This window comes from Protomyctophum bolini (genome assembly GCF_963924005.1).
Source record: "Protomyctophum bolini genome assembly, chromosome: 2".
Taxonomy (NCBI): domain Eukaryota; kingdom Metazoa; phylum Chordata; class Actinopteri; order Myctophiformes; family Myctophidae; genus Protomyctophum; species Protomyctophum bolini.
Window position 1 is genome coordinate 26,748,014 of NC_137863.1, and position 16,350 is coordinate 26,764,363.

The 16,350-nt window shown below is 42.1% G+C and overlaps 1 protein-coding gene across 1 annotated transcript; it reads right to left on the minus strand.

Annotated features, from left to right (window-relative positions):
- Nucleotides 1-4,817: 4,817 nt before the first annotated feature.
- Nucleotides 4,818-13,950, minus strand: LOC308325509 (endothelin-3). Its single transcript, XM_080778027.1, has 4 exons — nucleotides 13,654-13,950; nucleotides 12,133-12,361; nucleotides 7,703-7,933; nucleotides 4,818-7,477 (listed from the first exon to the last, which is right to left on the minus strand). The coding sequence occupies exons 1-4, from the start codon at nucleotides 13,721-13,723 to the stop codon at nucleotides 7,444-7,446; spliced, it is 564 nt and encodes a 187-aa protein (XP_080634153.1). The 5' UTR covers nucleotides 13,724-13,950; the 3' UTR covers nucleotides 4,818-7,443.
- Between the last annotated feature and the right edge of the window lie 2,400 nt (nucleotides 13,951-16,350).

Here is a 16,350-nt window from a genome sequence, read left to right on the forward strand (position 1 = left end):
ATTTTAGCTCCGGTGGTCAGCTCATCACCGAAAACCCAGACTATTAATAGGCCTTAAATCCCCTCACCTGTGCAATTTACAGCCTCTGCCTCGGCCAATGGATTGCCATGGCAACCCCACACCTGCAAATTGATTACTTAACCACTCCACTTTTCACAGTCAGTTTACACTCTTCACACACAGGCAGACTGGCAGATACAGAGATCTCCATGTGGGACACAGACAGATTGTTAAAACGGGTATTATTAGGTTCCCAAGTTGCATCACTCTCAAGTAGGCCAACGGTACAGGTCTAGTATATGAACCCAAATACTTGTAGTCATTAACCTGTTTCAGAGGAGTGTTGTTAAGTGTTTTTACAATGTTAATAACATTGTTAATAACTTTGTTAAAGTGGAGTTTGAAGTTAAGTGGGTTTATATAGGAAGGGGCGTGTCTGATAAAACATGTTTGAAAGGTTAATATCCCTTTATTTTATTATATTTTATAATTATATAATGTTCATGGGAAATGCATGATTACAGTTAAATGTGTCTTGTCAACAGAAAGCTATAAAACAAAGACAGTTCAGCCAATATGACTTAATTTGAATAAGACTCCTGATTGACTCCTGATTGGATAAAATTGGTCTCCTGATGTGAAAATGTATTTTCTGCTTACCAACGAGCTGGAGAGGCAACACTCTGTAAAGCAATGATTACTATCGAATCGATCTTTAACATTTTTTTTTTTTTCCCCTTCTACTTAATTTAGACTAGCCAATTATTTTGTAACCCCTTTTCTCTCTGTGCCAATTGATTCCTCCCTATACAAATTTCTGTGTCCAGTATGGTGACAGTTTCTAGGTGGTCTGTGAGGTGACAAGTGTGTTCTGTATGGACTCACCTGCCAGTGAGGAGCCCCCACCAGGAGGATGTAGACTCGTAGAGCCTTCGTCCTACTCCTCCTGTCAAACACTCCACACTGACAGGTGCCGCCCCAGCCCCTATACCTACCTACAGTACGTGCAATGACAGAGCTTTCACTTTTTAACAACAAACATTTTTTGAGTGGTGCAACCACTCCTAGAACCAGCAATGTCCGTCCGTCAATCCGTCCATCCGTCCCTATGTACGCCTATGTTTAGGGTACCAACAGGGGGCGCTGTTGCTACACTCACTTCAGACTTGTCAGATTTATTTTCTAAAATATCACAAACATCAAGTTTATATCACCATTAATAAAAGCCAAATAAAATGTGTGCCTCAAATAGAGAAAGTTGGATTTAGAGTGGAAAGAGAAAGTTGGATTTAGAGTGGAATAACATTAACTTTATCTGCATGCAAACTATCCCCCTCAATTCCACATTTATGGAGGTTCCTGTTATGTTATTTTTTCCATACAACTGAGCTTTTCCAAGTGCATAGTTGAACTCAACAGTTTTACAATATTCCCTGCTATTATATGCTAAATATGCTTCTCTGTCCAAAAGCAATATTGCTGTCGAGAAACCTTGTATCCATCCAATCTCCATACTGTATATGATTTGTGAAGTGCTGTGAGCTTGTAGATCTGCTATTTTTGCTAGTTGTGAACGCAGTGAGCACTTACTATGAGACCTAGCAGATCATGTCTGTGCGTGCGTGTGTCCCCCCCTTTGTGCCCATATATGGAGCTACGTCCAAATATGGAGTGTGTTGCATCAACAAATCACTCAGCTCCATATATGGGCACAAAGGGCACAGACACTTTGTGCCCATATATGGAGCTACGTCCAAATATGGAGTGTGTTGCATCAACAAATCACTCAGCTCCATATATGGGCACAAAGGGCACAGACACTTTGTGCCCATATATGGAGCTACGTCCAAATATGGAGTGTGTTGCATCAACAAATCACTCAGCTCACTCAGCTCCTTCTCGTGGCGGCCCTGTTTTCACTAATTTCACAGTACTACACAGTTCTCACTAATTCGTAATTTATTCTAATTGTTATTGCAATTTACGATCTGCATTCGCTTCCCGCGTTCGCGCGTCTTACTCTTATAGTTAAGCGTATCTGTGGTTCTGAGACTACACTGGATCCATGATTGGAAAAGTTTTGAACTCACATGGTTTCCACCCAACAGCAACAAATTGTGCTGTTGGCCTGCGGATATTTAACCCATTAAAACAGGGAAGCATCTGTGTCATTTTATACTTTGGCTATTCAAACTTGCGAAAGTAACCCCCCTGCACAAAAAAGTCAACAAATTACTGTAGAACCCGGCAACTACTTTGCTGGGTTTACTTTCAATTCTTAGCTCCATCTCGAAAGTGAAACGAATGTACAAATTCCAAACAGAATTCAGAACATCCCATTCCACTGACACATGTCTCTTCTATTTGAACGAACACATCAAACACAAGGTGGATGCTGGTAAATACTGCGGCATGGTCATGCTGGACCCCCAAAAGGCTTTTGACACCGTAAACCACTCCATACTGATTAATAAGCTAAAAGCAATTGGTGTTGATAGCACATCAGTGAGTTGGATTCAAGCCTTCTTGGAGAGGAGAGAACCGATGGTGAAGGTGAACGGAACACTGGCCTTACTTCCAGGACGAAGGCCTGCGCGCCGAAACGCGTTTGTCTGTCTGGTATGACTGCTGCTGCAAAGCACTATCATTATTAAATAAAGACTCTTACTCGACTGAGAGTCCAGATTATATTCATTTACCACTTTCAGTCCAGCATCACGGCATGTCATTATAGGTGAAATGTTCCAAATTGGCTAAAATAGCAGAGATTATTGTTCTCAAAGTTTGGTTCAGGGACCATCAGTGTTAGAGCCATTTTCTATTTATGATGATTTGCATTTAATCTGCTATTTATTGCCTGCTATATGTATTGTTTATTTTGTGGTCATTTAAATTATTATAATTACGCTATGAATTTGATGGCTTGAATGGAGGTTTCCCCTCCCCTTTTGGGAAATGATTTGTAGGTGCTAGGCACGCAATGACAGATAGGTGACTCCCTGCTGGGAGAGAATGTGACAGACGGGGAAGCTCACAGTTTGTTGACCGCGCTCACAGGCTCTTTTTGTTTTATTTGAATACAAGTTTATGTTATGTGACGGAGAAATAAATATGATTTGTTCTGACAAAACAATCCGATCTCCGTGCAAGTATTTTAATCAAGAAGAGAGGCGGCGCGAGTTATACAGCAACAATAGACTGCAACACCACCCCGACCAACAGTGGCCTTATTTGTTTGCTAAGAAAGGCCACGATACTCGGAGAGCAGGAAACCCCCCTATAAATTGTATAAATTGATGGTTGGTGGTTAAAAAACAGATCTTTTTCATGCATTTCATAGATAGCTTCATAGACTTGTTTGACAGCACTATCATCAGTGTAGATGAATGTTTTTGTTTTGTTCATCGTTTTGAGGGGCGCTAGTTTTTGAAGATTATGATAATGTCCACTCAAGACACTGCTCCCGCTGCCACCCTTAGATCTCCATATATGGAGATGACCTGTTATGACATTTCATATGTTGATCTGACCTCATCAAACCCTGCCTGTACACTCAAGACACGCTCTGTATATGGCCAGTACAGAATTCCATATGATGATCTGACCCCCCATCACAAAGCGCCAGCTAGAGCTCACCCAGCAGTCTGTTGTCACCCAGGCAGATGCTTCTCACCCTCAGGGTGTCTTACTGGTAATAGATAGTGACTGTTTTATTTATTTTTATATTCTTCAGGGGCGCTAGCACTATATTCAGCTATAGTGTAGATTTTTGTTCTAACACAAACATTAAATGCCATTGACAATGAATGGAGAATTTACGTCATATGTGTCTGAGCAAATCAACATATTACGTCATGATGATGTGCGATGATAAGAGCGCCCCTCACTTCAGGTGTGATTTTCTTTTTACATTTTAACAACAAATCTAATGGGGTCCCTGGCACAACGTGTTTTCCGATCGGGGTCTGTGGCCAAATAGGCTACATTAATTTGGGTGGTCCTTGACATGAAAAGGTTTGAGAACCACTGCAACCATGCACTGGAACGCTCGGAAAGTGGTTTGCAAACCCTTTGTTTTATTTCAAGGACCCCCATAACTGAGAGTGTACACTAATCGAATGATTCCATTTGTACGCTCTCAGAGTTACAGACCTGTAAGGGTCCATTTCGAATCCACTCAAGGAACCCAGACGGGTCCCTGGACCACACTTTGAAAACCACTGTACTAGGGTTCATGTGGCATACTGTACCGTGCAGATCGGTTAAAATAACATTTTATTCATTGAAATAAGTCCTGGGTTTTACGGCAGCATGGTTCAAGAACATTCCCCACTCCGGACAATCCCTGCTTCATTGAGGAGGGATTTTTTTTTCAGTGAGCCACATACCTGCTGTTATTGGACACGATGCAAGAATGTTCAACCTTCATTACATTTCATCCAGTTCCAACATTCTCCCACGTGTCTTAAGATATTGGTTCTCAAAGTGCGGAAATCTATAGTATTAAATTAAGGTGAACCGTCCATTGTAACCCTATTTTATATTTGAGCTATTTTCGAAACATCTTAAAGTCCTGAAAAGGTGTAGAAAAAATGTTAATTTAGAATTTATTCTCTCATTTCTAAATGAGCAGAAATTACCTATTGATACCTGGATACATTTTGCAACAGGGGGTCTGGAGCCAGGCCTCTGACTATCTGGGCCTGGGGGTCCTTGTATTGGCATGGAAAAGTTTGATAAGCCCTGTCGAAAGAGCAACAACCACAAGGAACAATAGCATTTTCTTTTTTATTACATGAAACATGACATAATTTATCTGAAACGTAAACATTCCTCAGTGTCTCTCCAAAATAACTTGCAGCAGATCCATCTATTCTAGTCTAGATCTTGCACCTCCAACATTATCTAACTAGCCGAACGTGTGTGTGTGTGTGTGTGTGTGTGTGTGTGTGTGTGTGTGTGTGTGTGTGTGTGTGTGTGTGTGTGTGTGTGTGCGCACGTTTGCGTGGTCAGAAAGAAGTTCAAGGTAGGCGTGATTAATTTAGCTTTGTTTCCACATTTTAGTCTTACACAAGTCTTGATTCTGCGACCTCTGTAATACCTCTCTGAGTGTCCCCAAACACAATATGACTAAACATGACCTATTGTGGCACATTTTGTCACTGAGGCTTTGCCATTCTTGCGTTTATGGTCACTTAGAGAGGGATCACATGAGCTGTTGTTGCAGATCGGCTATTCTCGGCAAAAGCCATTAGTTGTAAAGGTAAATACTATAGTGTCCCTAGTATAGAGGCAGCCCTGGGGGAACCAAGTCAACTATAGGGCTTATGTGGTTAAAGTAAAATAACAGTTTGATAGAGGTTAGATTTCCATGTAAATGCCTATTCATAGTTTGGAGTCTCAGTAGGCCTTAACTCCAAATATTGGTAATATATATTCAATAGTTGCTCTGTTGATTAGAAATGTATATGCCTTGTTGACTTACATTGCAGTGAAACAGGTTCCATCATGGCAACAATAACAACACAACCCAAAGCGTCATTGTGCTTTACAGAGGCTGTCATAGCAATAGGACTGATTCACATAATCTGATCCTGTACATAATCCACTACATGATCAGATTGTGTGACTGACTAGTGTGAATTATCAATCACTTAAATTGAAGTTTCAACTCTGATTGGCCTTGAATCATGTTCATCATAATGTATTTGAATAAAGCAAGGTGCATAACTTCGTCATCACCTTTTGTCACAAGCTAAAACTTAATCACGCCTCTTTGCTTAAGGCAAGGGTTCCCAAACTGTTCAGGCTGTGACCCCCAAAATAATCGTGTTGTATGATGATATATAATCTTATCATACATCATCATGAATCTCATACTGGCCAATCAGAATGCCTGTTGCCTGTGATTGGTTAGCTGATTTGTTTGTTTAGATATGACGTAATTTCTCAGTTTATTGTCAATGGCAAATATTGAGACGCGTGGGGACAAGATTTAGCGGACATTTGACCTGAATTCCCCTTTCATTGTCAATGGCAAATGTTGAGATGTGTGGGGACAAAAGCTGTTTATAGAAGGGCCTTAAAAGTCACACTTGTGTGAAGTGAGGGGTACTCTTATCATCATACATCACATTCCGTGCTCAAACAATCAAATCATCAATATGTGGTACACACAGACCACTTTCGCCCGACCTGGACGTGATATCCCTCCATATTTGAGCCACATGCTCATTCTAGGCTGTGTATCAACGTGGCATGGATTCACTTTCTTAGTGCGATCGGGATGTAGGTTTTTCTACCATGAGTGAATGACACCATTGGATACAATAGCTATTCACAAGATTATCTCGTTCTGGCACAGTGTGATTTGTTTTAAATATAGGTTGCCTAATTAAAATGAAACACTAATGACATAATACTGTGCTGTGTTTGATGTGCCAATTAAACATAAGGAGACGCCTTATCTATTGATTTCATTAATTCAATCTTATTATTCTACATTTGTACATATTGGAATGGTACAGTTTATACCACATAAATATTGATAGAAGACAATTTAATATACATTATGGTACAAGCAGATTTCATATTACTGGCACTGATAATGCTTGATAAAAAAAAAGCTTAAATAAAGTTCCACTTTTCTGTCCTCCCCAAAGTCTCAGGAAAAGATCAGCTCCCCTGTTAGCATAATCTGCTCAGTTGTATCTTTAAAATTGTTTAGTATGCTTTCCATTCTCAATGCAAAGACAAGAGTGACTATTGCACTTTAAATGGGAACCCCATAGATAACTTTGGACTTTTCAGTGATGGAAAATGAATGAATGAATGAATGAATGACGACAGTGGGGTGAAGTTGCTCCCCATTAGAGCAGTGTAGAAAGTGTATAATGTCAAAGTGTGGCAGATGGCTGAGGAGAACGCTCCATCCAGCCCTCTCCCCCTCACCTCAGTGTGCGTGAGACGTGAGTACAGAACATTGTAACAGCTACAGTATTAGTTTTTTCAGTGCCAATGCGAATTGTCCAAAGAAAAAAGCCACCATCTAGTGCCGAGCCCCCATCTGCATGTAGACACACACACACACACACACACACACACACACACACACACACACACACACACACACACACACACACACACTCACACACACACAGTGACGTTCTGTCTCTGTGTCCCGACCATCAACCCCTCTCTGATGTCAATCAGCCGCTCCAAGTTCAGAGTGACAGAGGAAGGTAAACCCGTGCTCCTTCACGGTAATGCGTCCATTGCTTCGGTGACAGACAGGGGCACAACAAAAAGAGGGTGTCCGCCTGGTGACGTGTGGATTCCATACGGTACATCCACCTTTCAAACTGTCATCATGTCACTCATTAGACTTTGGTGTGTTAATATTGTGGCTGGGCCACTGGGGGGAGCTGTTATCCTCTTGTCCTCTCAGGTGCTGTCTCTGCTGGTGGCCTCGATCTGCCTGTGAAAGACAAAATGACAAACCTTTTCATTTCAAGAACCTCCAGGTAGAGTTACAGACCTCCACTGGACCATGGACACCATTTTGAGAACCTCTGCTTTAGAATGTATCATGGAGGGGTTATTTTGTTCTAAACGTGGACATGGCGATCACGTGCTGTACACACTAAAACTGCACACAGAATGTGATTAATGTTTCCAGAAATGATATTATCCCATACTGTACCTGTAAATGCAGAAGCGGTTGCACCCATTGTCAGAGTGCAGTGTACACATGCAGCGCTGGGTCTCTGTACTACCCCTCTGGATGGAGGGCTGGGGCTCCACACCCCTCTTGGTAGAGTGATGTGCCTCCTCACCCCTCTGAATAGAGTTCTGGGGCACTGTACCCATCTGGGCAGAGCGCCGTCTCCGCTTGGAGCCGTGGTAGTTTGACATACCATAAGGCACAGTGTGCCTGGAAAACACAAAATAAAGTTTCACTGTTAGTCCTTGGATCCCCGGTGCCAATTTACAATTTAGGCATTTAGCAGACGCTCTTAATCCAGAGCGACTTACATTAAGCAAGAACAAAAGCATGGGAATACATCACATAAAAACATTCATCATGAAACATGCGTAAGCTAAGAAAGTAACAGTGGAATATCTATATAATGAAATTTATACGTATAAACTTTACATATATACTACTATGCTATACATATGTACTATGGCGTGCTATGACTATATACAATGCAATTCTAGTGCTGTCTACATAAAATGCTATAAGTCTGTTTCAAATGCTATCTAAGTCTACAGAAGTGCTATCTAGGGTAGAGTAAGTGCTATGGGCCATGATGGAGTCTGAAAAGGTGGGTTTTCAGACTACGGCGGAAGATTGGGTGCCTGTCCGACATAATCACATACAGAAAAATGAAGATCTGTCTGTTGCCGATGCTCAGATGGACGACAGCCTAATATAGAAATCCTGGCAGTTCTCCAACAAGAACTGATTTCTATAAGCTAACAATGATTCATGCTTGAAATTATATTCTTGTCAGAAGGTAACACCGTCATATTACAGAGTAATAGACATTATATGTCTATATAAGCATTATATTGGTAATAGGTACAAGCACGTGTCGTGCCAACACAGTTTATATTTATAACCACTTGAACCCTATACTTAGTTGACTGGAGTCCCCCAGGGCTCAGTACTAGGAAACCTCCAGTATTCACTCAACACTAAATATAGGCTACCATTGCTGTCGGGCAGAAAGACTCCTTATTCTAACTTTTTGTCTTTTTTCGTAAATTAATGCCCTATTTGATCATACTACAGCATCACACAAAAGCATTCAAATTAGAAGTTTGAGCTTGTAGATCTGCTACTTTTAGCCGACCTACAAGATCACAACTCGTAGCAACGTGACGATCTACTATCTTGATTAGGGACGTTAGGGTTCATTTGGTTAAAGGGCGTTTTGTCCCAGAATCAGAATAAACACTAAATACTGGAAATTGGAATTAATGATAATCAACTCCGTTCCATGCACTTCTACTTTTGCAACAGTTGGTTCTGATCAAGCAATATGATTGACTGAGAGCCACGTGTTATTTGCCGAAACGGCAACGAGTTACTTAGCAACGCTCATTAAAAAAACCTCTTAAGCCCCAATCCCCTGCCAGCGGGGGCAGTGGCTGTCCACCTCATGAACAGCTCTCAGCGGGAAAATTGGGCTGGTCAAGGTCTCAGATTCCAACTCCGATATTTTAGATTTTCCCTCCTGGACCCCCCTGGGGTTTAAGAGGTTTTAACAGAGATTAGAATCAAGCGTTGATACAGTATCGCAGTGTTCTAATTAAAATTTACATCAGATATGTATTTAAAAAGATATTAAAAATACTGTTTTTAATTAACGCTCAACCTTGTGTGTTTTCAGAGATTTCAGAGATTTCATAAGGTACTCGCCTGCAGCTCATATCTAGGATCAAAGCACTGACATGTTGTCACTTCCAGCTACTGTTTCAATAAGAAAGTGTTTGAGTTGTTCGTTAAAAACAATTTTATATATTGTACACATACTGTGCCATATTTACCGTTACTCTAGCAGAACAGTGAATATGAAATAGTTAGTTATATGAAATAATGTGCCATCTACTATGCACCACATTCACTCTGCAATTCCTAAAGTTCCATACCTTGTTGTTGCATTGCTACATAAACCAGATCATTTCTCCTCAAAATAAACCTCGAACAATATTAAATTAGACACTTTTAGACCGTATAGCATACCCTATGTCTCATTAACACCAGCAATATCCAGGCCTATATGAATCCAATATAATGCATTTATTTTCACTGTGAAATCCTGGCTCTGACAATATTAGTTTCTGTTCTGTGTGATATCAAATGTAATTTGATCTGCTTGCTTTTTATTAATAACGTAATTGTATGGCGGAGGGAGGGGGTGGGGTTAAGCGACTACAGATTGCTTATTCCCCGAAGTGTAGACGTGTATATACTGGGACACATCTACTATCAAACTGAAACAGCTTTAACATCTTAAATATGGAAAAGTAAAATGTGCCCTGACAGGAATGTTTTGGGCGTGTGCCATGCATGCGCCGACCCCCTGGGTAATTGGAGACGCTATCATTTAATATTCTCTGGCGCGTGTACAGTCGTATGGGTGACACGATGATGATACTGTACATTATTATTATATGGCCCACACAAGGCTTCCCTCCTTACTGCGGAGTGTCTCGTGTCAACATGCTCGTAAAAGGACCAGGTGAAACATGGAGGCACAAACACATGACCTGAGTCGACCCCATGAAGAGACAACCTTATGTGTGCAACACATTAGTGCACCCAGTGACAGTCGAGGAAACACCTCACAGATGTGTGATTCATACCATGTGGGATTCACGCACACACACACACACACACACGCGGGCGCACACACACACACACACACACACGCACACACACACACACACACACACACACACACACACACACACACACACGCGCGGGCGAACACACACACACACACACACACACGCGCGGGCACATGCGCGCACATGCATGCACACACATGCGTGCAGCCACACACATACAGGTACACGTTTGTAGTAGGCCTACTACACTTACTACATTTTAGGATGGCAATTTAATTTTATGCATGCTATTCTTGAAGCCTAGCCCTGGAGCCGAAAATAGGCAGTGTGATAGCTTGCAGAGCTTGCATACTTTTTTCGGGGCACAACACAGTATAATATGTCTATTTCTCAAAATTGTACTTGTGGGAACGTTTGGCTCTCACAAGTATAGTACAAGCACACACACACACACACACACACACACACACGTGCACACGTGCACACAAGCCGACTAAGGTGGAAGAGAAACTGGTGCCCAGTGAGCTCTCAGCCTCATCTGCAATGAGTTACTTCTCCATGTGTCAGGGAAGCATGTCTTTGAAGTGTCTTAACCACTGTGCTAGCTTGTGTCAGCTCATATGGAGCTGCTGGGAGAGATGACACCACATGAAGTGGTTCACTTCTTTAACAGTCGCTTTGCGCTTTATGCTTTGTCATGCGCTGACAGGGATGCTCGCTATCTGGGGCGATCAACACCGTCCTACGATGAAGCATGCATTTAGCTTTAAGAGTCACTCTAGTAGACAATTGGTTCTCAAAGTGTGGTCCAGGGACCCTCTGGGTTCCTCGAGGGGTTTCCAAATCGAACCTTACAGGTCTGTAACTCTGAGAGTGAACAAATGGTACAAAATGGACCTGTTCCATAACATTTGTACAGTTATGGGGGGGGTCCTTGAAATTAAAACGTTTGAGAACTACTGCTTGACTAGGCCTTGGGCATCAGTTAAGTTATTGTACTGAAGTTGATGAGATTTTGTGTCACAGAATTGACTTTGATTAAATTGGAGTTCAGGAATGTGAGATATTTTCTCATCTCTTGCAAATTGAACCTGTGCTTTTGAGCTTGCAGAGAGGTCTTCAGCCATATGAGCTTGCAAAAAGAGTCTGACTGTAAGTGATTGAATAATGGGTTTGGGTTGTCAACAGAGTTCTCTGGAGCCAAGAACTGTAACATGCTGGTGACAGAAATGTGGTTTTGCTCTCAAAAGCCAAAATATCATTTTATTTATTGGTCTTTTCAAACAGACACACCCATGTTTAGGCTACTTAGCAACAATCTAAACATATTTTGGTTTCTTAGAATGAAAATAAATGCTACGGACTATTCTTTTTCTCCTGCCCCTTTGCTCATGTATGCACAGTACTCATATGAGCCTTCTGAACAGCTGCTACTGAACATGACAGGCTAAGGCCAATTTATACTTTGTCGCTCACTGAAAGCAACAGCCACTGGAAAATGTGTTGTTGCTTAATAAACAAGATGATTAGTCGATTAGAGCAAGCGGAGGCTTTAATAAATAACATCTCCAACACAAGACCTTAGTCACTACTGGAAAGCAATAAGACACCCACCCGTGCCAGTAGCCTACGCACGCACACACACACACACACACACACACACACACACACACACACACACACACACACACACACCAGTGCTTCAAACTGAAACCAATTTCAAACGGAAAGGAAATGTGCTGCGCAGATGACAGCTTGCTCTGCATGACTTACTCTGGCGTGTTGATCCAGATGATGTCGAGATGGCAATAATAAACGCACTCCTTGTCTTTGTAAGAGTAACATGTGCATCTCTTAGCGCGCCTCCGGGGCTCCTCCGGCTGATGGAAGACTGATGTCTCAGACTGGGGATGGGAGCCTCGCAGGCCTTCCGCAGGGACGACGGGAGCTCGGGCAGCTTCCAGCTCCCTCCTCTGGTTCACATCTTTGCTGGAGGAGGAACCTGCAGGCAGCGGTATGCAGAGGGATCCAGAAGATATAATCACTTGACACATTTTAAACACTTAACCACTTATATGGTTGACCGGAGTCCCTCAGGGCTCCACACTAGCGCCTTTTCTGTCAATCTGGTATTTTCTACGAAAGCTTTCCCCACACTATGGATGCTGGGGTTTAAGTGCATGAAGACTGATTTATATGCTGTAGCCTACTTCATCGTGCGACTGTCTTGTGCGGCGAAAATAGCCGATCTGCTATTTCAAAATAAAAATGAATAATACATTTTAACCACTTAAACTCTCTAGACTTTAAGTAGGCTAGGCTAAACTTAGTTGGCTCTGTACTTGGACAGCTTTTCCCCGTCTACACAAACTTTCTTTGCCAAAAATAGATGACAAAAGATTGATGTACAAGCTCACAGCGCATGCATTGCGATTTGTGAACTGTAGGTTATGGTCTATTCTTGGAAAAAGATTCTCCTTATATGAATGCTGGATTCAAGTGGATATAGATAGATAGGATAGATAGATAGATAGATAGATAGATAGCAGGAAATGTACAATAAGTTTCAATTCCTGAGTGATAGCATATGGCTATATTATCCTCATGTGTCACTTCTTTGTAGAAATTAATACACAAAAAATAACCCCGCCATTAAATCAGCTTCCCACTGTATGTTTAATTTATATTTAATTTATCTAATTGGCATAATATTGTAGAATATATACTCAATAGGCTATAGGACAACCTGTTGCACAGAATATCAGATCAAAAGCTGCCTGATGCTGTCTGCAATAGGCTCCTGAGTCCTGACCTTCAGTTGCAATTTACTCATACTTAATGTAGCCTATATATAATGGTAATATTATGCTCATTTATATTATATAGGCTACAGTAGCGTGCCCAAGAAATAGCCAAGAATTATTCAAAGCGATGCTTTACAGCACCAGGCCTGCATGGCTTATGCTACTTTTACGTCATAATATACAATGTAAAAGTGCAATGAAATCCTAGAATTCAACAATAACTGCATGTCAGAGAAGGTCAGACCGTCAGAGGCAGGGTAGAAGTTAAAACCACAGTGAGAATGCATTGGTTTACGTTATATAATCCTACAAAACAAATTAGTTTAACCACGGGAGCCACTCAGCCACATCTCCATTGTTGTGGGCATTATGGTGATCTTTATCTTTACGCACGCGCCCCTGCAGGTTAAACCTACAGCCATATCCACAGTTCCACACCCAATAGAAAATGCACAGTAGCCTATATTATAGTGAATAAACGTGAACGCACCATTCGCTAAAACTGTCGTTAGGGCGATGAGAAGCAACACTCCCACGTCGATCGATGAGACAATAGCCATCACACGTGAATGACCAATGTGATCAAAAGGACGGCAGACCAGCAGATGTCTGTTATTTAAACACAATGAATGAAAATAAAAATCCCAAGGTATGAATCCAATAGTCCAAACGTGTGTCTGTCTCAGTCAGATCTTTCTAATTAAAATGTTGCGCGCTCCCGAAGAAAAGCTCCCATTTGATTTCCAAGAAGTGCAGGAATGATTACTGACAGTTTGCGCCACTTCATTGTACCGACCCTTTGCGTGCGTCTACGGTGCGTGACAGACAGTGTGTGCGTGTGTGTGTGTGCTGTCCTCACCATGCATGCTTTTATGAAGCGAGGCGTCCATAAGCACCTCCCGCTGGATGTAGCGTGGATGACACGGCATTGTCAATTTTGCAATGAAAAAATCCTCAGTGTAAAGTTAGTGTAGTGTGAACCTATTTCAATGGTTCCATCTGCACATTCTCAGAGTTACAAAGGACAAACATTTTAATTGGTTCTGTGTGATATTTATTTTGTTTTGTAAATAGACTAGACTAGATCACTAGAGTGTTCAGTAACATTAAGGGTCCCAGGCCAGCTCCCCAGGCCAGCCTAGATACATTTTCTGGTGGGTCTGCAATTTCATAGGCCTACCCTATAGGCATACCGATAATTCATCTGCTTAAAATGTATAGTTTCAGTTTCTTTATTTTTATTTAATCAATTCCAATTTCACTTGGTTTATCATGTGTATCATATGAGATCTGAATGGATAAAAAAATGTGTATCCTGACCGGAAATGTATTTTCTGTTTAGGCATACTATAAACAGCTGTAGCAACATATCAGTGCCTACTACTATCACAATACATAGCTACTTATTAAAACAAATGCATAAATCCACTATTAATACAGAGGAATGTCTGTCTCACCGGTCTCCATCAGGTCAGGTATGTGTTGGGCCAGCATATTAAGCACAATAGTCGGCACAAAAAAACAACAAAAGAACAGAGAGGTATATCCATGTACTTAACTGTATACACACACATGCATACAGTGATATGTATTCAGCTATATTCATATACAGTGACCCACATACACATTACCTAAATTAAAAACGAAATAAACAACTAAAGGTTAACGTTTGCATTCATGCACATCTCGACCCACTAAATGCTTAATACATTACATTAATGTGCTGCCGCACCACATCTACATACCCGGTCTCCTTGGCTAATTATTAAAGTGGGGTGAGACCCCAGACCAGCCTGCCCTGCGGTCAGGCCAAATCCTCAGGGGGCAGAGATGTGGCAGGAACTGGCCAGTCCCCTCAGTCGTCTCTTTCAACTCCTCTTCTCTCGTGGCTTGTTCCCTGACCAATGGAAAACTGCTATAGAGTGATCCCGATTCACAAAAGGGACTCAAAAATCAGATCCATCCAAGTACCGTCCCATATCCCTGCTCACTGTCATCAGTAAAGTGATGGAATCCTCTGTCCACAAACAGCTACAGAGATTTCTCCTCCGCCACGACCTTATCTCAAACAAACTATACGGATTCAGACCAAACCACAGCACAGCCGACCTCCTCACAGTTTTTTCCCAGACATGGAACAACATCCTCGACAAAGGTGGCGAAGTGTGTGCTGTGATGCTGTCGCACTGGACATTAAGATTGCATGTCTGGATACAGAACTACCTCCAAGGGAGATCCATCAAAGTTGTGCTTTCTGGTCAGTCCTCATTAGAACATCACATCAACGCATCTGTACCTCAGGGATCAATTCTGGGCCCACTGCTATTTTCCATCTTCATTGATGATGTTGTGAAACAGTGCGAGAACACAATTTTCCTGTATGCAGATGACTCCACCATCTTCGCACCAATAACATCATCAAATGGGCCTGAGGTGGCTGCGTCCCTGAACAAGGATCTGGAGAACATTCGGAAGTGGGCTGATGCCTGGAAGATCACTTTCGAGCCCAGCAAGTGCAAGGCTCTAATTCTGTCCAGAAAGAGGAATCCATCTCGACCGGATCTCTTATTTGGGACCACCAAAGCTCAGCGAGTAGATGGAGGTTTTGGGTCTTTGCATAAACTTTTCGTCCAACATCTGCAGACGCGCCGGACAACGTCTTGGAGCACTGCGCAAGCTGGCCAACAAGCTTGATGCTAAAGGCAGGGCCAACATCTACAAAACCCAGGTCAGGAGCATCATGGAGTACTCCTGCCTAGCCTGGATGAACGCCTCTCTGACCACTCTCAGGCAGTTAGACCTCATCTAAAAGAAGGCCTTAAAATCATTGGGGTAGATGAGGACCTTGCCCTACAGCAGTACGCCATCGGCAAGCTGAGTCATCGCAGAACAGTTGCAGCAACAACTACAAGATGCACACTCCCAACTGTCCAGTGGACCTTAAAGCACTACTACCTCAAGCTCACACCTCAGGTCGAATCACCCGGAGAGTACTACCAAGCCACGCCCTGGAAACCCCCAAGTCAAACACCAAATGCCTTGATAGGAGCTTTCTCCACTCTGCTATAAGGACATGGAACAGCCTTCCCCCTGTGGTTGTTGGAGACATTACATCTAGCAGTGTTCACGCCTTCAAGAAGAGGCTGAACAAACGCCTCCTCAGTATGTGACTGTAATCCCACAAAGC

Bases quoted from the DNA above. Each gene is read 5' to 3' on its own strand.
- LOC308325509 (XM_080778027.1), bottom strand. From the start codon at position 13,723: ATGGCTATTGTCTCATCGATCGACGTGGGAGTGTTGCTTCTCATCGCC. The intron at 12,362-13,653 runs GTGCGTTCACGT...CGCTGCCTGCAG, and splicing joins AACGACAGTTTTAGCGAATG to GTTCCTCCTCCAGCAAAGAT. The intron at 7,478-7,702 runs GTACAGTATGGG...TGTCTTTCACAG, and splicing joins AACCGCTTCTGCATTTACAG to GCAGATCGAGGCCACCAGCA.